This window comes from Monodelphis domestica, chromosome 3, assembly GCF_027887165.1.
Source record: "Monodelphis domestica isolate mMonDom1 chromosome 3, mMonDom1.pri, whole genome shotgun sequence".
NCBI lineage: Eukaryota > Metazoa > Chordata > Mammalia > Didelphimorphia > Didelphidae > Monodelphis > Monodelphis domestica.
Window position 1 is genome coordinate 6,855,273 of NC_077229.1, and position 25,988 is coordinate 6,881,260.

General features: G+C 45.0%; 1 protein-coding gene across 2 annotated transcripts; it reads left to right on the plus strand.

The window, feature by feature from the left end:
- Positions 1–25,044, plus strand: LOC100619310 (zinc finger protein OZF-like). 2 transcript variants are annotated; one of them, XM_056820446.1, is made up of 5 exons: positions 1–4,203; positions 8,442–8,578; positions 13,824–13,950; positions 15,369–15,464; positions 23,765–25,044. In XM_056820446.1, exons 2-5 carry the CDS (start codon positions 8,474–8,476, stop codon positions 24,811–24,813), a joined length of 1,377 nt encoding a protein of 458 aa, XP_056676424.1. In that variant the 5' UTR covers positions 1–4,203; positions 8,442–8,473; the 3' UTR covers positions 24,814–25,044. The 2 variants fall into 2 exon arrangements, with proteins under 2 accessions (XP_056676424.1, XP_056676425.1); XM_056820447.1 differs by lacking the exon at positions 15,369–15,464.
- Positions 25,045–25,988: the final 944 nt, after the last annotated feature.

Sequence of the window (25,988 nt, forward strand, 5' to 3'; positions counted from 1 at the left end):
AAGAAATAGTATATTTTTTAGAGGTTTATTAAAGGATAAAGATTAAAGAATATACAAGTAAGAAACATGTGCCTAGGCCAGAGGTCTAGACAAAATAACCTCACATCACGCAAGAGATACGCCTGCTCCAAAGCCGAAGTCCAAAAAGAGCCAAGAGCCCCCTCAAAAGCCTTTGAATCAGCTTAAATACCTTCTCGATCTCGGCCCAGGTGAGATTACAAGGCATTCTGGGGAAGTGGAGCAAAGGCTCATGGGGATTGTAGTCCTGTATTCGAGTCTGTTTTTTACACACATCAACTGGTTGCTGAAAACATAAATTTAAGAACTGTACAAAGTTTTCTTGAGTCTTGTTACTGGCATGTTTTGGCAGCCTTAAGTAGGGAATCTCTACAAGTCACTTGGAGCAAGAAAAGCAAATTTTCTAGGAGAAGTCTTCTCCAGACCTGTCTGGAGAACATGGCCCATTTCCAAATTTCCAAGGGAAAGTACTCCAGGGACGGCACAGCTGCTATTCAAAAGGAAATGGGTTGACTAAATAGAAATTGGGCCTGGATCCCAAGGAGACTCAATGTTATATAATATTGATAATCATTATTTATAACTCTTTTGTTTCATAGTGTTTGTGTTTGCCCTAACTCCTTTTATTATGTGGGGATCAGGGCATTTCTCTTGTAACTTTTCAGTAAACTGAAAGTCTGTTTCTATTAACCTCAACTTACCAAAACTTGACTTAGGACCTAATAACATCAACTGTCTGACTTTCTTCTGGTAGAAAAAAAGCAAAGGAAATTTTGAAGTTCCTTGAAATGATTTAGTTATTACCCTAGTTAACTGTATCAGAGGATTTCCCTGACCCTCCTTTTCTTGATTACTTTGGTCCTATATAAATCTTCCCTCTTAAAACAGTCCATTGTGAGTTCTCTAAATATAGTTTAATCTATTATCTGCCTTGGTTTACCCTCAGAGTCATTTAATGAGGTTCATCTCCTTAAGGGATGTATGAGATTATGACTCAATTGTTTATTCATCTTTTATGACATTGAAAGGAACATGGGATTATGACTTTTGTAATACTCATGGCCACAGTACCCTCATTTCCTACTGTAAGCATTTACAACTCCTAAGACTTACTCCAATTGGTCCCTCTAAGAGACAGTGGGGGAAAGCTGGATGCCAATTTGACCCTTACCCCTCCTTAAATGAATTATAGCAAGTTCTAGACAAGATGGATAATGAGGATGCTTCCATTTGTTCAGGTTGTTTTGATGAACTCCCCTTGAGATCTTAACTTAGCTTTTGACTTCTATAATTATGCGTTCACTTATATGACAATGTTAGGTTTGGGAAATCCCAATCAGCTTCACAAGCTTAAGATGGGGTCAGTCTGAAAATGATCTGGTGGTTTTAGTGGACTGAAAGCTTATCATGAGGACTGGACAAGGAAAAAAGTTAATCCAGTCTTAGGCTGCATTGAGAAATGCATAGCTTTCAAGGAAAGCCTTACAAGGAAGTCAGACAGTCAAGGCTCTTGACCGAAGTCTATGCCATATGAGGACCAGTTGAGAAAACTGGGGGTGTTCAGCCTAGAGAAGCAGGATGGAGAGACATGATGACTGTCTTCACATATCTGAAGGCTTCCACGTAGACAAGGCATACTTTGTTTAGTTTGGAGGACAGAACTATAGGGGATGAGGAGGGATCACAGAGAGATAAGCTTAGGTTTAATGTCAGTAAAATCTTGATAATCCAGGTGACAGAGTGGACAAAGCATTAGGTCTGGAATCGGGAAGTCCTGAGTTCAAATCTAACCTTAACTTTTAGGTATATGACTCTGGTCAAGTCATTCAATCCCTATATGCCTCAGTTTTCTCATCTATGAAATGGGGATGCTAATAGCACTTACTTCCCAGGACTGTTGTGAGATCAAATGAGATAATGATAAAGAGCCTGGAACATAGCAAATGCCATGAAATTGTTAGTTATTATCATTATAATACCTCTCCCCAAATGGGATGGATTGCATCAGGAGGGAGTGGGTTCTCTCTCATTGGAGGTTATTATTAAGCAAAGGCTGGATGACCACTGACTGAGGAGGCAGCCTGGAGTAGGGATTCTTCTTCAGGTTTGGGTTGGACCAAATGGCCGTTGGAGTTTCCTTCCCAAAAGAAAGTTCTGTTCACTGCAGTGACCAGCCATTGTTAATGGATGAGGGTGACCCCATTGCTGTTGAGACTTCTGCTAGGGCTCCAGGTGGGCTGGACACTCATGCCCTTCATGACTCTCCTCTGACCACAGCAAGCCCCATTAGGGTATTTGAGACACTTGGTGTCATAACAGAGTTCTGGGCTTGGAATCAGGAGGACTTTGCTTCAAATCTGGCCTCCTACACTTACTAGCTGTGTGATCTTGGGCAAGTCACTTCATCTCTGTCGCAGTTCCTTTGGCCATAAAATAGGGATAACAGCACCTACCTTTGCAGAGTTGTTGTGAGGATCAGATGAAATACTTGTAAAAAATGGGTCAGTGCAGTGGCTGGCACATGGTAGGCACAATAGAAATGCTCATTCCTTTCCCTTCCCTTTAAGGTTAGGAGAGGCATGACTGGAGCTGTCAGAGGGCCAAGTCCTGGAGAAGATGAGTCCCCTTTTTTTTATCCTGTGTACGGGCCTCTACACCCCTGGTGGGAATCACCTCATGTTCTTCTCTTTTGGGGGTTCCCATACTGTCCATGGGCCCCTTTTCCTGGTTTGTTTCTCTTCTCCACAGCAGAGCCCCAAAGGGAATGATGGCCAGAGTCCCTCTCTCTATCTACATATGTATATCCTTGGGCAGCTAGGTGGTACAGTGGATAGGTCATCAAGCCTGGAGTTGGGAAGACTGGAATTCAAATATGGCCTCGGACTCTGTGTGACCCTGGGCAAGTCACTTAACCCTATTTGTCTGTTTCCTCACTTGTAAAATGAGCTGGAGAAGAAAATGGAAAATCACTCCAGTATCTTTCCCAAGAAAACCTCAAATGGGGACATGAAGTCAGACATGACTGAAACAATTGAACGCCAACGATGTGCATCTATATCTTATCCAACTAACTTCTTTCCTCCTAAGCTATTCTAGCGAAGAGATGAATTCCAGGACAGGATTTGTGGATGGAGAGAAATCTTCTTTAGTAGATGGCTTTCTACAAAGTCCCAATCTACTTTTTGTCTCCATCTGGAAACCAGAAAGATTCAGGGGTTCACCGGATGATAGTCAATGTCCAGAGGGATCCTCAGTCTCAGAGGTCCTCTCAGACCGTCCACTCCAGGAGAGCTGACAAGAAGTCATCTGGCAGTTTCACTCTCTCAGCTCATCTGTGTTCCTTCTGGCATTTTCAGCCTTTCTTTGCCCTTCCCCCATTTGGGCTCTTCTTTTGCATGCTGGATCTGATTTTTCTCTCCTACAAATCTATACCTATAGCATCTATCCCTTCATCTGTCATTATATCTACACACACACATGTAATACCTGAATAGAAGTCTATACGTACATCTAACAATATTCAGCTGTGGTTCCTCATGAAATGAGCACATTCCATCCCAAGGTTGCAAATGAGGAGGCTCCCCTGTCCTCCCAGCCCAGATTGAGCCTCAGTTTCCCCAGATGTAAGCTGAGGCTGCAGGACTCCATTTCCTATCGGCTCCCTTCAGGGGATCGCTCTGTGACCCTGTACGAAGTCCCTGCCTGGGGCTGAAGGGCCTGGAAGTCTCCCGCAGCTGCCAGAAGGGCTGAGCTCATCCCGCCCCCATCTCTCTGCGCCAGCGCGGGGGGAGAATCTCCCTGAGGCCCCCGCACTGTCTTAGGGCCCAGAAGAGCCTGGAACTCCGCACGCCTGACGCCCCGGGACGCTTTTCTTTCCCCTCGGAACCCCCGAGACTGCAGCGCGGCGCCTGGAGCCACTGTGGAGGGGCGGGGAGGGAGGCGGGACTCACCCGGGAGACGCGGAAGGGAGGCGCAGAAGGAGGGGAGGAGGGAGAGAGGGGGGAACAGCTCCACAGGGCTGGGCGGGGCAATCTAACCTGGGAACCGGGCGGCGCAGAGGCCTCCGGGAAACCGGAAGTGAAGATCATACCAGTTCCACCTTCTCCTCCTCCACTTCCTAAGCTTTTCCCTCTGTGGCCCAATAGCCGGTGGTGGAACTTCCTCCGCCCCGCGCCTGCAGCCTCGGTAATTATGAAGTGATGGCGGGGACAGCGGGAAAGGGGGGCCGAGGGGGAGGGGCCTGAGGGCGGGCGGGAAGCGGAGAGCTGGACTGAGTTCGAATCCTCCCTTTTACTAGTCTCTGGGGCAGACACCTCCCGCTTGTGCCTCCTGTAGCTCAATTCCTGGATCCCCCCTAAGCCGAGAACCACCCCCCTCCCCCCTCTTCACCCCAGTCCTGGGACTCTGCAACTGAGCGGGGCTGGCTGGGCCGGAGCGGAGCCGGACGGGCAGCGCCGGAGTGCGAGTTTACTGCGGGGTACGATGCATCCCGGGGCTGCTCTGGTGTCTGACAGGGGTCGGCTGTGACCTCTGGATTCCTCTGCAGGATCTTCTTTTCTGTGGAAACGTCCTGCCTGGAGGGGGTGTCCGGGGAGGGGTGAAGCAGTACCAGATGCAGTTTTACTGCGCCCTGTCTGGACCCAGGAGTCCTGCGTCCCAGCCTCTGGCCCCCGGACCCCCAAGCTCCTGCTCCCTCCCTCCTTGGGCAGCCTCTGCTTCAGTCACCCCAAGCAGGCTCTATTCTGGCTAAACAGGCAATAATGGACAGAGAGAGGGCGGAGAGTGAAGGGAGATCAGGAGGGCTTCCCGGAGGAGGCGAGATTGTTCTTTGGGCTGTAGGGAAGCCGGGGAGGGCAGTGGTCAGAGCAGGGGAGGAAGAGCCTGTGAGCCGCCCCTGAGGGACAGCCCGAGAAGGGGCTCCTGGCCAGGCGCTGGAGGTGCTGTTCATGGACTCCTCTGGAGGCTGGTGTGTCCTGGGCAGAGGGGGTGGCAGGAAGCAGGGGGATGGGGCCATTAGGGCTGGGAGGGCCGAAGAGCATCATGGGGGATTTGATGCAGGGTAGGTTAGACCCAAGGAAAGTCACCTGAGGGGCTGAATGGAGGCTGGCAGGGAAGGGGAAGAGAGCCCAGGAGGCCAGCAGAGCCCCAGGAAGGCCCTGCAGTCAGGACTGAGGGAGGAGGCAGGTCTTCCCCAGAGGGAGGACTGCCCTCTGGCAAAGGCGATCCCTCCTGGGCTGCTGGGAAGCCAAGTGGGGAAGGCCTGGGTTCCACTGTGGCCTCAGACCCTTCCTGTACTCTTTAGGCAGCTCCCCCTTTTGTCTTTGAACCCTGAGCCTGGCCTGGCCCCCTGGAAGGGCTTCCTGGCTGGAGAATCTTCCCCCTGCAGGCTGGCTGGGCCCCCTTGCAGCACTGGGAAGCCCCCCCTTCTCCATGATCCTCCCCCAGCCCAAGGGGGCCTCCAGCAGGCACTTGAGGACTTCTGGGATGAGAGAGACCAGGTGGTTCTCCTGCAGCCACTCCGCCACCCCAGAGAGCAGGACTTTGGCTTTGGGCCAGTTTCTTGTCAGTTTGGGTCTCCCTTGGACTCTTGGCCACATCCAGGCCCTGTTCCTGGTTCTGGTTCTCCCATTTTTTCTCCTCCCCTCTCCCACACTGACCCCCCTCATTCCCCTGCCTGATTCTCCTGAGATGGCTCAACCCCACCCCCACCCCAGAACTCCCAGATGGCCCCTCTTTGTAGGCCTCACATTCCCTCAGTGCCCCACCCCACCCCATGGGGCCCTGCTCTCACCCAGGAGCTCTCTGCTGCCCCCACTTTCCTCAGGCTATATCTAGGCAGTTGTGGGGAGGGGAGGACAAGGAAGGGGTCCCTAGAATGGTGGGGGAGGGAAGGAGTGGCTGAATGCTAAGGGAGGAGAGCTCTCTCCTGCCCAGCCTGGTAGTGGTGGCACAGGGGGAATCCCAACCCTGGGGTGGAGTCTAGGAGGAGAGAGGAGCCATTCCAGGGCTTTAAGGATTCCTGAGCCACGTGTCCTGTTCCCCAGCTCCTGCTTAGAGATTCCTTTGGGCTGCCCTCACACTCAACCTCCCTGAGTTCTGCCTTCTTGCCTCCAGGAGCCAAAGCCCTTTCCTGGCCCCCTTCTTTGGCCCCCTAGCCCTTGGACTGGTCCCCATCAGAGCCCAGGCCTTGGGCTTCCTGGCTCCAGTTCCCTTTGGGATCCCCAGCCTCAGCTGTGCCAGAGGGTTCAAGGTTCCCTCCCCTTCTCCTAGGGAGACCCCAGCACCCCTTCATCCTGTTTCCCCAGGCTCAGCCACCCCCAGGAACACTTGAGTCTTTCCAGGGTCCCTGCCCTCTGTTCTGTTTATAACAGATGAAGGAAAAGGGAATAAACGGATGGAGAGAGACAGAGAGAGAGAGAGAGACCGCGATTTACTCAGAAAAGGGTTGTTTATTAGGTCAGAGAACAAGGGAGAATTACGAAGGAGGGATTAGGAAACCCCAAGAGACACCCCAGCAGTTTGTGTCTTCTCTGCTCAGCTGAGCCAAACGGCTATGCCTTTTCTGTTTTTTTTTTCCTTCTCCCTAAACTATTTGACTACACTATAGCAGGCCACTAGTGTCCTCCTTGGGTAGGCACAGGTTGGGACAAGTCTTTGGGGTGACCCTGTGAGGTTTCAGGGTTAAAAGCCTCTCGGCAGCTGATGATGGTATCTCTGCTCCTTTGGTAAGTGCTCCAATTATTTGGGGAATCTTTCTGTTTCTTCAGGGCAAGGGGAACTTGTGGCAAGTGTCAGGTATCTCAGTTTTGAGTCCTGAGCCCAGGTCCTCTGTTCCAATCTCCAGAGAGCAAAAGGCCCCTCCTGAGTTCTCTTTCCCACAACCCTCCTTGTTGCTTCCAACTGTTACTCCTATCCCTGCTTCCAGGGTTAGGAACTGGTCCCCCTTTGTTCTAGTCTCAGTCCTACACACCTCCTTGCTAGGAGTTCTGTTGAACTGTGTGCCTTCCCAGTCCCTCTCTTGGCTCCACTTCCCCATGCTTCTCTGCTCTGCCTTCTGGCACAGCCCTTAAGCACCTTCCATGCAAGTGGGGCTTGGGCTCCCATCCCTAGCCCTGGAGGTTCTGCCTGGGCCCATCATATGTGGGATCACAAAGCCCTGCTGCCTTTTGGGCATCTGGGAGGATGGGATAAAGGAGGGGGCAGAAGAGGAGGAAGAGAAGGAGGGGGTTCATCTGCCCCTTCAGACCCTCCTCTCTTCCCAAGCTGCCCCGTCCCCTCTCCTGGTAGCAGGCTCTGCCCTGAGGGCAAGCCTGGCCCTTGGTGACTCCTGTGGCCTCTCACTCCCTGTAGATCCCTGTGGGCAGTCTCGGATCTGGAAAGAGAAGGGAAAGCCTCTGCCCCTCTGGGTCCCTTCTCCCTCCCCAATAAAGGGTGCAGAAGCCTAGGGCCTGGCCCCAGGAGGGATAGGGTTATGCCAGATCCTGAGCTAGGAGGGAGATCAGGGCAGCTTTCTCCTCAAATCCCAAGAGCAATTGTCCCAGAGAGTGAGCCCAAAGGCAGTGAAGATGGACTTTTTTCTACACAGGGGGAAAGAGGGGAGGGAGTAGAAGGGTTGAGTAGTCAGATGTTCCCTAGGCCAAGATAGGCCTGTTGGGAAGAACTTTGACTAGAGCTACATTTAAAGTTGTGGGGGTGGGGGGAGGCTCCAGACCCTAAGTGGGGCCGTGTAAAAAGGAATTTTTTATTCCCTTTTTAATTTAACTGGGAACCTGGAGGGCCTCTTACCATAGAGATGTGTAGGGATTAACCAGCTCACAGTTACAGGAAGTAGAAACCACAGAGATAGGAAGGAGGAACCATAGAGACAGGAAGTGGTGTAGGAAAAGGGTATAAAAGGGGACCAGCATCAGTTGGTCATTCTGTTAGTTGCTGAAATGTAAAGGCAGGTTTGAGCTTCCTGAGAGGACTTTTTGACTTTAGCCTTTAGAAGGTTTTTGGGTTTGGGTTTTGGCTGTTAGGTTTATTTTCTTTTGTGAAGTTTTTGCAAGGTGGCTGATCTTCATTGACAGATCTAATTGGGGTTAGATTAAATACTGATTGAGTTGCTTTTGATTGGGCTAGAACTTTGTGAGCTGCTTGTTATTAGTGGTAATTAGAGGCAGTTATAGGAAGATGTAGGCAGTTTAGGTAGTTATAGGTAGTTATTGGATAACTAGTATAAACCTTAGGAAATTTTACTCTACCTTTTATGTTTCTCTCCTTTACTATATTCATTTTACTATGTTCTTTTACTATCTGTATTTTAACTAAATTGTTAATAAGTTTTCTTTCCTATGGCTTAAAGGGATAATATTAATTTATAACTATTCTCATTAAAACTTAAATGATTAAAAGCTGCTCTCTTATTTTGTCAAAACTTCCAGTTTAACCCTTACAGAGACAAGGCTGGGAAAATATGGAGGATCTTCACCAGATGGACTCACTGGGGCTACTTTGCTGCCTCTACCGGAAGCCTGGAGCCTCAGAGATGGCCTTTGAGAGGGACAGACTCCCAGACCAGGTCAGTGCATTCCAGCCCCAGATGGGAGCCCCATCAGCCTGGGAGGCCCTTCCCTGGCTCTGACATAAGATGGCCTGGAAGCTGCTCCCTCCTTCCAGCTGGGCCATTTCTGTCCCCACATCCCAGGCAGAAGAAACAGAACTTTTTGGCTCTCTTCTTGGCTTTGGGAGTGATTCCTTGGCCCTTGGGCAGCTCAGAGCCTAAGAGCTTACCCCAGGCACTGGCTCCCATATCAGATTTCTGCCCACCACAAGTGAGCTCCAAATACGACCATTGACTCTTTCTTCTTCCCTGTCTAGGGATTGTGTCTTTGTTCTGGTGACATTCACACCATCTTCCTCTGCTTCTTTTCACCTGTTCCCTCTTGTGTCTGGTCTGGAGCCTGAGGGTGTCCCCTGGTCTATGCTGTCCTCAGGGAAGACTTTGTTCCCTGGTGCTGCTCACTTGCTTCTCCCTAAAGTCCTTGAGTCTTCCCAGGTCTCTCTAGCTTCTTCCTCTCTCCCATTTCTTAGCACAAGTCAGCCAGTGTGGAGGAGGATGCTGGCACTGCTCAGCACAAAGGAAGGGAGACACCATAGGCCACCCCGCAGTCTGACTAAGGAGACCCTTCAGCAGTCATATCCAAACAAAGTCTGTTCAGGCACGATGAAGAGGCATTTTGAGAGGGAAGACTCTAAGGGGAGATCACTGGTTCCCGAGGGGAAGATTCAGCTGGGACTCAAAGGAAGCTCCAAGGCCAGAGACAGGAGGGAGAACATTCCTTGTAGGGAAACAAACAGTATTCTGGTGCTGAGCTCCCTGAGAGAGTCCAAGGAGTATGGGGGGAGCCCAGGAAGGGCCCTCCTGCAGAAATGAGTGTTCTTGAACAGAGGTTTTTGTACCCGAGCCAGTAGTTGGGTACCTTCCTTCCCTGTTCAGTAGAATTCCTCACTGGTCTAGTCCTTTTCTTTTTGGAAAAGCTAGAGAGAAAGAGATGAGTTTCTGGAAAGCCTAGGAGTTTTCTTTGCAAATAGGTTTAGGGAAGTCCTGAGGGAGACATCCTGGCCTTGTCATAAAGGCATCCAGCTCAATAGCAAAGAAAGGGATACAGATTGGAGTGCTTTATGTTCCTCTAAAAAATCTACTTTCAGCAATCTGTGTAATAACCCTCTGGGCTAAATGTTCTTATTCTCATCATTTCATAGTTGAAGAACCTGAGGTAAACAGAGGTTATGGTTCTGTGCAGAAGTTTTTCTGCTTTAAGGAATCAAACTTTTCCCTTTTTTGGGTAATTGCCTCTATCTGGAATTCAGCTAAGCTTCTGTGGCTTGAACTGCAAGGTAAAAAAACATCTCTGAGGCACCCTCTCATTCCATTGACAGGAGGTATTTTCTTTAATCTGTTCCATTGCTTTATCTCCTTACTTACCAGTACCCCAGGTTTAGGATGACGGCTGGCTTGTGATCTGGTCTGAGCTCTGGCAGTGCTATTCCCCAGTTATTCTGGCTTCTTTTCATCATTTTCTATGATATGATTGATCTTTTGTTTTTCCAAAGTGAATTTTGTTATGATTTTATCCAGCCTGTCAGATATCCTCTTCCTCAGGGCATGAGGGGTGAAATTACATTTTTTTCCCTGGATTATATTTTTGGATTTGAAACTATGAAAATTCTGTTTAATCTGAAGCAGCTTCTGTGAGGGTTCATTAGAGAAATTTGTGTGGACTAAAGGGTGGAGTTCCCCCTCTCTGAGGAGAGATGTTGAGGCTGATCTGGCTGCCATTTCCAGAAAATCCATTCTCTGTATTCCCATAAAGCATGGTGTCAGCATTACCTGTAGGGTGTGTAAAGAAGCTGAGACAGGCTGAACTTGTACCATCTCCTGAGCTGATTCCCTCTTGGGAAGTAAGGGAGAGTTGGGGGCATGAGGAATGAATTGTGGAAACATTCTCCATCTTGTGACTCACTGCTGGAGTTGGCTCAGTTCCCTTCTGTTCATTTGTGGCCTTGTCCAAATTCTGTCTGGTGAGGAAAGTTTATTCAATCAGGAGAATTGGGAGAAAGCCAAGTTACATTATTTGAACCTCTTCCTGCCTGACTTGGAAACTGGACTGCCTATACCTGCTGTTTAGAAACCCTCAGCTAAGGTGCGAGCTTAGGTTGACATAGTCAGATTCTGAGACTGCGAAGGAGTTTTCTCATTGTATATCTCAGGCATTCAGTGGGTCTTACCTGCAAACTGGGTTGATATTAATCAATGTTATTGCTTCTTTGTTCTTTTGATTGCTTACAGATATTGGGAAGGAAAGGAATGGGACCGCTTTTCAGAGAACTTCCTCTGTCCCTCTTCCCCATCCTGATTTGGCAAGTCCCTAATCTTTCCTCTAGTTAGAAAGCAGATGACACAACATTGGATTGTTTCCTTTGCATTCACTGGTTTTATTTAATTCATCTCTTTTAAGGTAGAAAAGTCTCTTTTCCCCTGATTTCTATGTCCAGCCCTAAGCCCAGGAAAGGGCCTCGTCCTTATTGGTTAGGTACTTGGCATATGTTGCTTTAATAAATTGATGTGCTCAGAAGAGCAGAGCTTTGATTTCTCTGGCTTTTCATCTTTTAACCTCTTTTTACATCACAATTTTTGGTGATGTAAAACATCTTTTAACATCACAGTTAACCTCTTTATTTTCTTCTACGTTTGCCTGGAAATCTAGTTCCTGGGTCAAAGCTATCCCTGTCCTCCAAGTGCCACACCTGCACTCTGACTATAAGTTGCAGCCTCCCCCAAGCCCCAGGACAAGTAGACTGCAGGCTCCAAGTCTCTCTGGCCCCAGTGTGACTCTTCATCTCCCTTTACCCATGAGAACATTCATCAGTGGAACCCCCGTCAAGGTAGGGCTTCCATCCTTTTTCCATTTATTCAGTTTTGCCTTCTCTGCACCTCCTCCCCATATGCTCTATCTTTCTGAAACGATAGAGACCTCCTCCTCAGTCCTCCTTATCTCAGACCTGTTTGTAGCCTTTGATGCTTTTGGTTCACTCTCTCTTCCTTGATATTCTCTTCTCTGTAGAGTTTTAGGAAATGGCTCTCTCTCTCTACTGGTTTAGCTCCTACCTCTCTGACCTGTGATTCTCTGTCTTCTCTGCTGGCTCCTCCACTAGATCTTGTAACAGTGGGATTAGGGTGAGGGAGTTCCTCTAGCCTTGTCTTTGGCTCTCTAATATTCTCCCTCTGGACTTCTTTATTTGGTGATCTCATCAGCTACCAGGGATGCAAGCATCATCTGTCTGCTGATGAGTCTTAGATCTATATTTTCTGACCCAGTCTCTGTGCTGAGCTGTAGTCTTTCATCTTAAACTTTCTTACAGGGATTTCACACTAGGTGACCGGTAGACATCTTGAGCTCAGTGTGTCCCAAACACATTGTTCTCTCACCTAGACAGAACCCCCACCTCGTCTCTCAGGCTCAAAACCAAGGAGCCCCATCATGACTCCTCACTGCCCCTTATCCACATATTCAATAAGGTGCCAGGACCTGTCGGTCTCTGTAGTGTCTCTCTAATACTCCCCCTTCTCTCCTAGTCACTGCCATCCTCCTTGTGGAGGCCCATATCACCTCCCTCCTGGACTATTGAAACAACTTGCTGCTGGGTCTGTCTCCCATAAGGCTCTTCCCACTCCAAGGCCTCCTCCATTCTCCAACCAGAGTGATTTTCCTACAGCTCAGTCCTGATTGTGTCACTCCCTTACTCCATAAACTCCAGTGGCTCCCTATGAAGTCCTCTTTCCCCTCTTCCTATTCATTAACCCAAGTCTATATTCTTAGATCTAGGGAACCTGGCCTCCTGGATTCATTCACCTGCAGACTTTTTAAAAAATCCTTTACTTTCTCTTAGAATTGATGGTACGCATCTGTTTTGAGGCAGATGATGACTAAGAGGAATGCAATTGTGGGTAAATGTCTTACCCAGGGTCACAAAAGTAGGAAGGGTTAGAGGTCATATTTCTATATCTCTAGTGCTAGTTCTCTATTCACTGAATCTACTAAATGTCCCCAAATGGAAAAGTTTGTTTGTTTTTTTTAACCCTTACCTTTCATTTCAGGGTCAGTTCTAAGATAGATTAATGATAAGGACTAGGCAGTCAGAGTTAAGTGACTTATCCAGGATAACACAGCTAGGAAGTGACTGAAGTGAAATTTGAACCCAAATCTTCCTGACTCCAGATCTGGTACTCTATCCACCCTGTGATCTGTCTGTGTTTGGGGGAGTACAGAACAAAGAACAGATAGGGTAGGTGATGTCTATCATAGGATGGAGGGTCACCGTTGGTTATAGAGCTGGGATAATCAGGGACACTGTGACTGAGTGTAATAATCAATAATAAGGGGCCAGCAGTGCCCCAGCCCTTCTCTCCTCAGACTAAGAAGAGATTCTTGTGTGAGTCCAGTGCAAGATCAGGGCCCCAACTTTGGACAGCAACCCAGATATCTCTGAGATGGGTTGGGGGTGTAGAAAGGCTAGACCTGTCGCCCTGGGGCTTGCCTGAATCTTCCAAGGCCAGCCATGCCTTGAAATTAGACTAGAACAGTGATGAAGTGCCCAAAGCTGAATTCTGCACTTCCCCTATGTTAAATTTATGGTTGGACTGATGTTTAATTGGTGGTCGCCAGGGATTTAATTACTAAATTCCAAAATGTATTACTAAAGTACATGGAATTTATGGAGGGAGAGAGAGAAAGAGACTCAGGAAGTCAGAAAGTCTCAGCTTTTCTAGATCTCTTTCTCAATTCAGCTTGCTCAGGCTGGGATTGTCAGAGATCAAGAGATCAGAAAAGCTCAGAGAGAAACCCCCAGCCTACACAGCCAGTTAATTCTAGCCCCTCTCTCCTTCCCTTGCCTACCTTTTACCTTCCTCCCCAGGTTCACCCCTCCTTGGCTCTGGCTACACTGGGACATAGCAACAGGGCCAGAGACATGTGACTGACACCTACATCCTAACGTGGGGGCACCTAACTGCACTGGAGGTCCCCATGAGATTTCCCTTCACACACTGGAAACTCCTTGGCTTCCTTCCAGGGCATCCTAGAGCTGCTCTTCTCAAGGCTCCATTGCTCAGCTTTTAGGGCTGCTTCTGACACTGAAAAAGGGGTGGACCTCTGGGCCCCTCTCTTCTCTGTGGGTCAGTTTCCTTCTGCAACTGACTAGAGGTGGGCTCTTCATTGTGATGTGACTCTCAGCCCTCTGTGCTCTGACCTGGGCTGCTCTAGGAGGTGGTGACCTTCAAGGATGTGGCTGTGGATTTCACTCGGGAGGAGTGGCGCCTCTTGTCCCCTCCCCAGAAGGAGCTGTACAAGGAGGTGATGCTGGAGAATGCCCGGAACCTGCTCTCTGTGGGTAAGGAGCCTCTCCCTGCTGCCCAAATCATCCATCCAATGGATTATCACCCTCAGCAGCAGGCAGGATTAGGAGCAGTTTTTAGTCATGAGGAAGGAATGAGGGCTGGTGTGCTGAGTCCCAGAGCCAGGGCCCTCCTGCTGCCTGATTGTCCTGTAAAAAGACTTTGCATCATGCAGTGGGACCTTGGGGGCTCCCTTTGGTATTCCTGAAATCTGAGATCAAATGCATATTGGAGGATTTCAGACATGGATGTAATCTCAGAGCTGATTTCATCTCGCCTCTCCCTGGCACGGAATTGTTTCTCCCAAACCCCTTTAGGAAAACTGTTCAGGAGGATTTCCTCCCACCCTCTTCCCCTCTAGGGTAGATCTACTATTGGGGATCTTTTTCTCTGTAACCAGCATAAACTCATAGCTCATAGCTCCTAGATGTCCCCAGGAGAGATGGTTTGTCCTTAGTCTTCCTTCCTATTGTCCTAAGCCTCCAGCAGAGCCTTTGAAGAAGGGAGTGGAGGGATGAAGTGTTTATAATGACCTGCTCTTTGTCCGGGGCTCTGCTGAGGGTTTTTTTCTGTTCTTATGGCAGTTCTTCCTCACCTTCATCTTCCTAATCTAGTGACACAGTTATCCCCATTATACAGATGAGAAAATAGATTCAATTAAGTGGCTTTTTCTGAATCACCCACATAAGAGCTGTTTGTCGAAATATAAACTGAAGCCTTCCTGCCTCTAATTCCAGGCTCTTGTCCTTCTAGCTGCCTCTCATTTCCAAATATTGGAAAACTATGGAGTATGTCCAGCCTTCTCTAAAGAAAATGCCCAGAACCTAACACTCTAGTTCCAGATTAGTTCCCTGAATTTCTCCCCACTCTTCTCACCACCCTATATTCTGTGGAGACTCTCCCCCAGGAGGCTCCTTAAGCCTCTCGCAGGCCCTGCTTGCCCTCTCCCATCATTGTCAAGATGAATGGACTGTCTGAGAGAGCCTTGGGCCCAAGGAGGACTGTTGAGTTCCCAAGGGGAGGAGGTAGAGACTCCCTGAGAGAAGAATCCACAAGGCTCAGAGAGGTGTCAGGGAGGGAGAAGCAGGCAGGCTAATGGGGCAAAAGAGGATCCTTCCAGGTCCCAGAATGACCCCCAAACGGAGTTTTGGAGTTTAGGAGTTTCTACCAGAATGGACCAGCACAGGATGGGGAAGCAGGACTGTTGCTCACTTGAGGTCCCCCTAGCAGGGTTACAGGCACATCCTACCCTAGGCTCCTGCATTACAGACACTGAGGGGTGAGGACAGGCGCTTGTGTGATCCCCATGGGCAGAGTGTCTGAGTGGAGTCACTGGACTCCCTAACCTTTCCCTAAAGAGAACTCAGTGACAAGCTTCTCCATCCTCCTCCTTGACTAATTCTCCCTTGCTCAGGGCTTCCAGCTTCCCCAGAAGATGGGTTCTCTTATTTGGAGCAGAGGGAAGCCCCATGGATGCTGGAGCAAGAAGGCCTGAGGAGCTTCTGCCTAGGTGAGGGAGGGGGAAAGAGGTGTGGGAGAGCTGGGGTGACCAGAGGCTTCTGTGTGCTCTGGTGAAGTCAGGGTTAGATTTGGGGGCAGGAGGATCCGACTTGGAATTCTTTTTCAGAGGTTTTAGCAGGAGCTCCCTGGGCAAGTTACTGAACCCCTCAGCCTCAGTTTCCCTATCTTTAAGATGAGACTGTTGGACTCCATTTTCTATAAGCTCCTTTCATGGGTCTGTGACCCTCTAAGAAGTTAGTGTTTGGGACTGAAGGGCCTGAAAGTCTCTTGCAGATGCCAGAAGGGCCGAGCTTATCCCCTCTAAGCTCTTTAGTATTTAGAAACATGTATGAGGGCTTACTCTGTGCCTGGTCCTTTGCTAAGTTATAGGGGGCATAAAGGGCTGTAGTGGACAATCCCCTGCCCTCATGGAGCTCACTTTATGCTGAAGCAGGTAGCAGCATGCCAACAGTTCTGTAGAAGACCTCTAGATCCCACCTCCAGAGTAGTTAGTCAGAGAGGGAAGGCTCTGAAGGAAAGAAGCACTAGAGATCTAATGGGGGGAGGTGGCCTGGAGCTCCTGTCAAGAAAGTTCATTCCCTCCCCCTTCTGAGTAGCCTGACCTGGCCCTCAGCATTCCTCACATAACAGTTATGCCAGGTTTTGCGTCCAGGAACGTGCTGTATGTCAATAAAAGGAAAGGGGCAGGTCTTTTCTAGGCTTTTGGCTTTGAACAAAGGAGGGAACCTCTAGAGAAGGCAGGAAATGGGGGAGGAGGAAGGAACTGGTGGGCTAGGCAACTCCTGTACAGGTTACTTAGAGGAATGATGAGATTTTAAAACTATGATTGTCTACACTTTCTAACAAACTTTATTAAGTATATGTCTGGGTAGAAATATTAATTCAATTCTTACAAGCTTCGGGAGAGCCAGACTGAGGATTCTCGGGGAAAGTATAGCAGAGAAATCAAGGGAAAGGCAGTGGCACAACTCACTCCCCATGGTCATCTCTAGAAGTTTAGCCCTGAACCTGAGGACAGATGTTCAATTGTATCTCAGGGGGAGGAAGAGATCAAGTGAGAGTGTTTGGAGCATTGGGGAGAAATTGGTTCTCACAGGAATAGAGTCATTAGCTCATTAGTATGGGAAAGGCTGAAGATGAAAGAACAATGGGGGCACTGCAGGGAGGAGTAGATGGGTTTAGATGAGGGATGGGATGGGCTTTTTTGTGCATGGAAAGAGATTTTCTTTAGCTAGGAGAAGAATGAACTTTTTCCTCTGATCCTGAGGCCCAAGAGGAAAAGGAGGCAGCTGAGCTGGGTGAGATGTTGAAGATAAGAGAGCCCTGCAGAGAGGTCCAGCTTTTGTTCAGTGTAATATAAAGCCAACTTCTCAGCTCAGAAGGTGAGGCAGGGGGTGGAAGGATGCCATAAGGGAGAGCTGGAGATCTGGGAAATATTTGGAAGGCTGCTGTGCTGGGTGGCAAAAGGAAACCATGAGGGAGACATCATAGGATTGCCTGGCCATGGTAAGGACATAGCTGAGGTCAGGGAGCCTCAATGTTGAGTGGAGCCAGGCAGCTGGTTTCCTTCACTCCATTGACTTGCAGCCCATGAGCAGGAGTGAAGGCTGCTGCCTTACTTGGAAGTGATGCAGAGCTAAGCTTTCCCTCAATCATCAGCTCCAGGCCCTTTCCTGGTCTCTGGGGCTCGGTCTTTATCCTGTTCTTATACAATCAGGTGACCACAGCACTTCACTTTAGGGAAATGAGGACCTAGAGAGAAGCCTCTGGGATCTTCAGGATTAGGTCTACTTTAGTTCCAATGGACTTACTGTTGACTGCTGAGAAATAAATGCAAGAAAGGGACAGAAACACAGCTGGGGCCAGAGCATGCACAAGGATCCTGGTAGAGGTTGGGCCCGACATGGACCCTGGGCCCCATTATCAGATCAGATACTGAATATATTCTAGGAACCATGCAAAGTCTGAGCATACAGAGGAAGGGAAACAACAGTCAGGGCTGCCTTGGAGGTCACAATCTAGAACCCAAACATAGAGGTGGTTTAGGAAGAAGGAACAGATCCTGAATCTCATTCTGTTATGATCCAGGGAGAAAGGAATGTTGGGAATGGAAATGCATTTAATTGAACAGGGAAATAAATCAGGAACTAGAGGAGTGAAGAGAATGACAGTTTAAGGAGAAAAGTAATGCAAGGAGGAAATCATCCAAATTCTAATGATAAAAATAAACATCACCATTTGCATAAGGCCTCTAGTATATATTATACACTTGATAAATATTATCTCATTAGATCCTCATAGGAACCCTAGGAGTCCCTTGATATTATTACATCCATGTTAAAGTTGAGGGGCCTGAGACCAAAAGAGCTCCTGTGACTTGCCCAGGCTTAAAAGTCCTGGCAAGTTTCTGAGGTATGATGAGAACGCACCACCACCTGTATTGGGATTTTTAAGAAGAATATCATGAAAAAGTCAGTAGCTATATAAGTGGGGTAATAGGAAGAGAGTTGTATTAGCTTTCTTGCTCATTTCCTTATAAAAGGATCATGGACTCAACTTATTGTATGAGACAAATTTTTAAACATGGGAGATGCCATGTTTTTGTTTAAATTGTATTTAGTTGAATTTTATTTTAGTGAAAAGAGACATTTAAAGAAAAGTAATGGCTACTCTCAAGGAGTACGGAACAGAATTTCTTCATCTGATCTCACATACTGGAAGAAAAAGTAGATTGAAAGCAGTCATGAAGGGAGTTACATAATGCTTACAGAGAAGCTAGATAATGAAATAATAGGATTATTTAGTCTGCATACACTCAGTGGTGTCTTACCTATGGAGAGAGGATTGAATGTATAGACAATGGAGAGGAAAGCAAAAAGATTGGAAGTGAATAGTCTAGTGCTGTGGACAGAGCATTCCCAGTCATAAGATTTGGTTTCAGCTGCCAAGATTTTGGGTCAAGTCACTCATCCAGCCTTTCTTTGGTCATGGTCTGAGTTAGGAATGTAATAAAGCTAGCCTGTCCTAAATCCCAGATTTGTTATGAAGAGAAATGAGATCACATGGGAGGTTCTTTATTATTTAAATTGTTCTTCAGGTTTGAGGTAATGGCATTTTCAAAGGATAGTTTGTGCCCATTTAAGTTGGAAGACTTTTCTTCTTATCTGAGGAAATAGGATATAAAGCAGTTTATGTTCTGACAGTGGAAGAAAGGAAATAGAGTTATTATATATGTGTATATGTCACTATATATGTATATTTTACTGTTTTGTTTCTTTTCTTTTTTATTTAATTACGAATATTTTTCCATGGTTACAAGATTCATGTTCTTTCCCTGCCCTCCCCCAACGAACTCCCCTCCTATAGCTGATGTGTAATTCCTCTATGTTTTACATGTGTCCTTGATCAAGACCTATTTCCATATTTTTGATATTTGCACTAGGGTGATCATTTAGAGTCTATATCTCCAATCATATCCCCACTGACCCTTGTAATCAAGTGGTTATTTTTCTTCTGTTTCTATTCCTATAGTTCTTCCTGTGAATGTAGTTAGTGTTCTTTCTCATAGGTCTCTCAGAATTGTCCTGGAACATTTCATTGCTACTAGTTGTAAAGATAATTTAGGGTCATGACCTAATCTAAGTTTGATTTTTGGTTGCCAGGGGATAGCCCAAATAAAATACCCAACTCAGTTTGGAAATCTATGGTGGTTTAATCAATATAGGGGGAAGAGAGATCAAGCAGAAGAGAGAGGGAAAGGGTATAGTATTTCATCCGCCTGGCCTGTGCCAGGGGGAGTTTAAAGTCCTCTGCCACAAGGTTTATGAAGATTAGAGGGTTCTAAGTGGATAGGGTTTGGAAGGTAAAGGAGGAAAAATCAGCCTAAACTCCAAGAGAGCTCTGAGAAGACACCTCACCTGAATTAGGTTACTAGGCTTCCTCTAGTATGGTATCAAGGGAAACTCACCGCTAAACTGGACAATAACAGCCTCCACGCCAAGATGCCGAAACGCTCAGCATGCTGCCACCAGACACCTCTCGAAATATATAAAGGGTATTACATCACTGTCCTGCATCTCACCTGTAGCCATGGTAGCTTAAGCTTGACTTAGGACAGCCCAGGGGTCTGTCAGCTGTTTCTGATTTGCCATTTGCTAGCACATGTTTATCATAGGCCATCCTCCTAGATATTTAATCCTTAAGTAAGGGTATAGACATTCCTGATTTTGTTAGACTAAGTAGTGTGGAGTAATCTAAAGTTCATATAGTAGAGAAGTCCATTACATTTGATTGTACCACAGTGTGCCAGTCTCTGTTTATAAGGTTCTCCTGGTTCTACTCCTTTCACTCTGCATCAGTTCCTGGAGGTCGTTCCAGTTCACACAGAATTCCTTCAGTTCATTATTCCTTTGACCACAATACTATTCCATCATCAAGAGATACCATGTCCAGCCATTTCCCAATTGAACAGCATCCCCTCATTTTCCGATTTTTTCCACAAAGAGTGAAGCTATGAATATTTGGTACAAGTTTTTTCCCTTTATGGTCTGCTTATGGTACAAACCAAGCAATGCTATTGCTGAATAGGAGAAGAGAGAGGGAAAGGGTGTAGGATTTCATCCACCTGGCCTGTGCCAAGGAGAGTTCAAAGTCCTTTGATTTTGGGCAGGCAGTCTTTTAGTGCCCTTTTGGCATACTTTCAAATTGCCATCCAGAATGACTGGATCAATTCACAACCCCACCAGCAATGTATTAATGTCCCAATTTTGCCACATCCCCTCCAACATAAGTGTGAGGGAGTACCTCCGAGTTGTTTTGATTTGCATTTCCCTGATTATAAGAGATTTAGCACAGTTTTTCATATATGTTTATTAACAGTTTTGGTTTTTTTTATCTAAAAATAGCCCATTTGTGTCCCTTGCCCATTTATCAATTGGGTAATGATTTGAATTTTTGCACAAGAGATTTAGCTCCTCATAGATTTGAGTAATTAGACCTTTGTCAGAGTTTTTTGTTATGAAGATTTTCCCTAATTTGTTGCTTCCCTTCTAATTTTGGATGCATTGGCTTTCTTTGTACAAAACCTTTTTAAGTTAATGTAATCAAAATTATTTATTTTACATTTTATAATTTCTTTCTAATTCTTGTTTGTCTTAAAATCTTTACTTTTGCAAGAATCTGACAAGTATACTATTCTGTGTTCACCTAATTTACTTATAGTTTCCTCCTTTATATTTAAGTCATTCACTCATTCTGAGTTCATCTTGGTGTAGGGTGTGAGATGTTGATCTAAACCTAATCTCTTCCATATTGTTTTCCAATTTTCCCATCAGTTTTTATCAAATAGTGGATTTTTGTCCCAAAAGCTGGGATCTTTGGGTTTATCATAGACTATCTTACTGAGGTCACTTACCCCAAGTCGATTCCACTGATCCTCTTTTCTGTCTCTCTGCCAGTACCGTATTGTTTTGATGAACACTGCTTATCGTTTAATATTTGGTACTGTTAGGCCACCTTCCTTCACATGTTTTTCATTATTTCCCTTGATATTCTTGATCTTTTGCTTTTCCAAATGAACTTTGTTATGTTTTTTTCTAATGCAATTAAAAAAAAAAGTTTCTTCGTAGTTTGAAGGGTATGGCATTAAATAAGTAAAATTGTTTGGGTAGGAATTTCATTTTTATTATGTTAGCTCATCCTACCCCTGTGTAATTAATGTTTTTCCAATTATTTAGATCTAGTTTTAATTGTGGGGAAAGTGTTTTGTAGTTGTGTTCAAATAGTTCTTGTGTTTGTCTTGCAATATAGATTCCTAAGTATCCTATATTGTCTAGGGAGATTTTAAATGGAATTTCTCTTTCTAAGTCTCGCTGCTGAGACGTGTTGGAAATATATAGAAATGCTGATGATTTTTGTGGGTTTCTTTTGTATCCTGCAACTTTGCTAAAGTTGTTGATTATTTCAACTAGCTTTTTAGTTGATCCTCTAGAATACTTTAACTAGACCATCATATCATCTGCAAATTGATAGCTTGGTCTCCTCATTACCTTCAATTTCTTTTTCTTTTCTACTTGCACTTGCTAGTGTTTCGCTAGTCTAGTACAATGTTAAATAATAGAGGTGATAATGGGCATCTTTGTTTCACTCCTGATCTTATTGGGAATGCTTCTAATTTATCCCCATTGCAGATGATACTTGCTGATGGTTTTTGATATATACTGTTTATTACTTTTAGGAAAGGTCCTTCTATTCCTGTACTTTCTAGTGTTTTCAATAGGAATGGGTGTTATATTGTGTCAAAGGCTTTTTCTGCATCTATTGAAATAATCATATGATTTTTGTTGGTTTCCTTGATGATCTTTTCAATTATGTGGATGGTTTTCCTAATATTGAACCATCCTTGCATTCGTGGTATAAATCCCACCTGATCATAATGAATAACCCTTATGATGACTTGCTGGAGTCTTTTTGCTATTATTCTATTTAAGATTTTTGCATCTATGTTCATTAAGGAGATTGATCTGTAGTTTTCTTTCTCCGTTTTTGACCTGCCTGGCTTTGGAATCAGTACCATATTTGTGTCATAAAAGGAATTTGGTAGGACCCATTATTTGCTTATTCTGGCAAATATGTTGTATAGTATGGGGATTAGTTGTTCTTTGAATGTTTGATAGAATTCACATTTGAATATATTAGGCCCTGGGGATTCTTTCTTCAAGTGTTTTTTGATGGATTGTTCAACTTGTTTTTATGATATGGTATTATTTAAGAATTCTATTTCTTCTTCTGTTAATCTAGGCAATTTATATTTTTGTAAATATTCAGCCATATCACTTAGATTGCCATATTTATTGTCATATAACTAGGTAAAATAGTTTTTTAATGATTTCCTTAATTTCCTCTTCATTAGAGGTGAGGTCTCCCTTTTTATCTTATATATTGTTAATTTGGTTTTCTTCTTTCCTTTTTTTAAATTAGATTGACCAGTACTTTGTCTATTTTATTTGTTTTCCCATGCCTGTAGGTTTGTATTTTGAGGATTTAGTATAGAGGATGTTCTATAAATTCTTTAAATGTCTATTTTGCCCTCTTGTTCAAAAACATCAGGGCAGTTTTCTTGGATAATTTTTTGTAGTATGATGTCAAGATTTCTGTTTATTTTTGGGTTTTCAGGTAGACCAAATGATTCTCAAATTTTCTCTTCTAGACCAGTTTTCATTTTCAGTCATCTTGTCAGTGAGATATTTCATGTTTTTTTTCCTATTTCTATTCTATCAGTCTTTTGACTTTGCTTTATTAATTCTTCCTGTTTTGTCATATCATTGGCTTCCAATTGTCCAATTCTGGTATTTTGAAGACTGATTTTCTGTTATAATCTTTTGATTTTCCTTTTCCGTTTGGCCTATCCTGCTTTTCATGGCTTCTAGCTGTTTAATTTTGGTTTCCAATTGGGAGTTCCTGTCTTTTAAACTGTTTTTTTTTTTAATTAATCCCCCCCCCCTTTTTTTGCCAAAACTCTTCCATCTGTCTCATAAACTCTGATTTAAATTCTTCAAGAGTTTGTGACCAATTTCCTTTTTTTGGGGGGGGGGGGAGATTTGGATGTGTTCACCAGCTTGTCATCTTCTGCTGTTTCCTCTGGGGTCTGGATTTTTTCTCCCTAGAAATTATCCAGAGTCAATGCCTTCTTGTTGTTCTTAGTGTTTGGAAGTTGTACTTCCTGGGCATTTCTTGCCATCACTATGCTGGTTTTTCCTTCCCTTTCCAGTCAGAATTCTGAGTGAGAGTAGACTCTGTGTTTGGAGCTAAGGAGCATGTTTTTGCCTGAGTCCACCTCTTGCGTCTCAGGGGCTTCTACTGTGTGCCAGCCCTCTCTATGCTATGTCCACACCCAAAGTCTGCACTCTTCAGCCTGGTGGGGGCTCATCTAGCAGCTCTCAAGGGTAGGTCCTTGTTGGTCTTAGTCACTTACCAAAGACCTAGATGTGCCCACCTCTCGCTTGCTGATTCTAGCATGCTGGCTTTGAATATGTGCCTCCGTAGGTGGGGTGTGGGAGGGTTGATCAACATGCATTTTGGTTGAAGCTATTTCACCCCCTTATTAGTATGGAAATGCCTAAATCCCATGTACCTCCAATCCTGCGCCCTGTTGTGGAGTCCATTCATATGAATTTGGTTTTTTTGGCCTCTTGACGTAATCTATAATGATAGGGGGTGAGGAGAGGAAGAGTCCTGCTTCTACACTGAAGCTATGTTAACCCAGAAATTCCTTCTGTTTGTTTCTTTTAGGTGGAGAGATCGGACCTGAAATGAAGGCGAGTCTAACAGAAGTGAGCCCTCCTGTAGAAGAAACGGACTTACAAAGATTCATGAGTGATGGTCCCAATAACATTACTTCCAGAGAATTCTCTGTTGTGTCTCAAAATTCATCCCGTATTGAACATAAAAGAAGGCAGACTGGGGAGAAACCTTATCAATGCAAGCATTGTGGAAAGACATTCAGTCAGAGCTCCAATCTTGCTCGACATCAGAGAATCCACACTGGTGAGAAACCTTATGAATGCAAACAATGTGGAAATACATTCAGTCTGAGCTCTGATCTTGCTAGACATCAGAGAACCCACACTGGGGAGAAACCCTATGAATGTAAGCAATGTGGAAAGACATTTAGTCAGAGTTCCAATCTTGCTTTACATCAGAGAATCCACACTGGGGAGAAACCTTATGAATGCCAGCAATGTGGAAAGACGTTTGGTTGGAGTGGTACTCTTGCTAGACATCAGAGAAGGCACACTGGGGAGAAACCTTATGAATGCCGGCAATGTGGAAAGACATTTGGTCGGAGGGATCGTCTTGCTGAACATCAGAGAAGGCACACTGGGGAGAAACCTTATGAATGCCAGCAATGTGGAAAGACATTCAGTCTGAGCTCTGATCTTGTTGTACATCAGAGAAAGCACACTGGGGAGAAACCTTATGAATGCCAGCAATGTGGAAAGACATTCGGTCAGAGGTCCCATCTTGCTGTACATCAGAGAAGGCACACTGGGGAGAAACCTTATGAATGCCAGCAATGTGGAAAGACATTCAGTCAGAGCTCCCATCTTGCCTTACATCATAGAATCCACACTGGAGAGAAACCTTATGAATGCAAGCAGTGTGGAAAGACATTCACTCTAAGCTCCAATCTTGCTAAACATCAAAGAAGGCACAATGGGGAGAAACCTTATGAATGTAAGAAATGTGGAAAGATATTCACATTGCAGCTCCAGTCTTGCTATTGTGTGGAAAAAATTCCCCCCACCCCCCTTTCTGAAGCAACACAAATCAAAAGATAGCAAATAATGTTGTGGATTTCAAATATGAAATAAAATTATTGATGTTCCAATGACTTTAGTGAAAAGCATTATCAGAATAATTGTCTTACATAGAAAACGACCATGTATCTGTCAGTTTGACACTGTGGACTGATTGCACCCAGAGGCCAGTGTAACAACTGATGCAGTCACACTTATTTCTACAATTACTAAACCCTTCACTTACATATTAAATCTTATGCCTATTTTGCATTAAGGTCTGTGCTACCTGTGTGGCAAACATTTATCACACCAGTACAGAATGCTAACTTAAATAGGCTTATTTGGAGGAGGCCAGACTTTCAATGATGCCAGACTTTGGTCAAATCTAGAGCCTTAGGAGATAGCCTTTTTTATGCCAAGAAACCTGATGATGCAGTGATAGAAAGTAGTCATAATTAAAATAAAATGGATGCAAAATCATTCATATGGACATCTTAATTAATGACACAAGTTCTGATTAATCTGATCGATGTAAAAACAATCACTGAGTGGTAATTTTGTAGCACTCAAGGTCTTGGTGTTTTACTGATGATTATGGTTTAATAATAGGGGTCTGTATTTTTGGTTAACTGATATGTGAAAAGGAGAGTAGCCCTCCACCTCCTGTGCGACTTTTCTTCTACAAACAAGACCATCCTTCCTCTTTTTGTCTCACCATTTTGTTATATACCCAAGAAGGGTGTGGTAGGATTTATGGAAACTCCTGGGTTATAGGCTTATGGTTAGGATGTAAATAAGATTTGATAGCAACCTAAACTAATTTTCTTCATTACTATTTATAATTTTTGTAAAGCAAACTATATTACCTAACGATTAACTCAAAACTAATATGTTATAAGAATAATCATGAAGGCTAATGCTATTTTAATCATAAAACGGGGCAGGGGGTTTCACACTCACACATATAAGACCAAATATAATTATCTTTATAGGAAAACAGATGTGAATTGAAGTGCTACTACATTGTAATTAATTTTAAGTCAGTTCCATTAAGTCTGAATTCATCATTATAAATGGTACCTTGCAGAATCTTTTCTCAAGAGACACTTTCTGTTAGCACCTCAAATGATAGCTATCTCTACTTTTAGATTAGTCTACTGCCCAGGGTTTATGAATATCGACCTACTCAGGAGTGTCTGAGCTTGGCATAAAGG

Coding starts and splice junctions, on each gene's coding strand:
- LOC100619310 (XM_056820446.1), top strand. CDS start 8,474: ATGGAGGATCTTCACCAGATGGACTCACTGGGGCTACTTTGCTGCCTC. Junction 13,951..15,368: donor CCGGAACCTGCTCTCTGTGG/GTAAGGAGCCTC, acceptor TCCCTTGCTCAG/GGCTTCCAGCTTCCCCAGAA. Junction 15,465..23,764: donor CCTGAGGAGCTTCTGCCTAG/GTGAGGGAGGGG, acceptor TGTTTCTTTTAG/GTGGAGAGATCGGACCTGAA.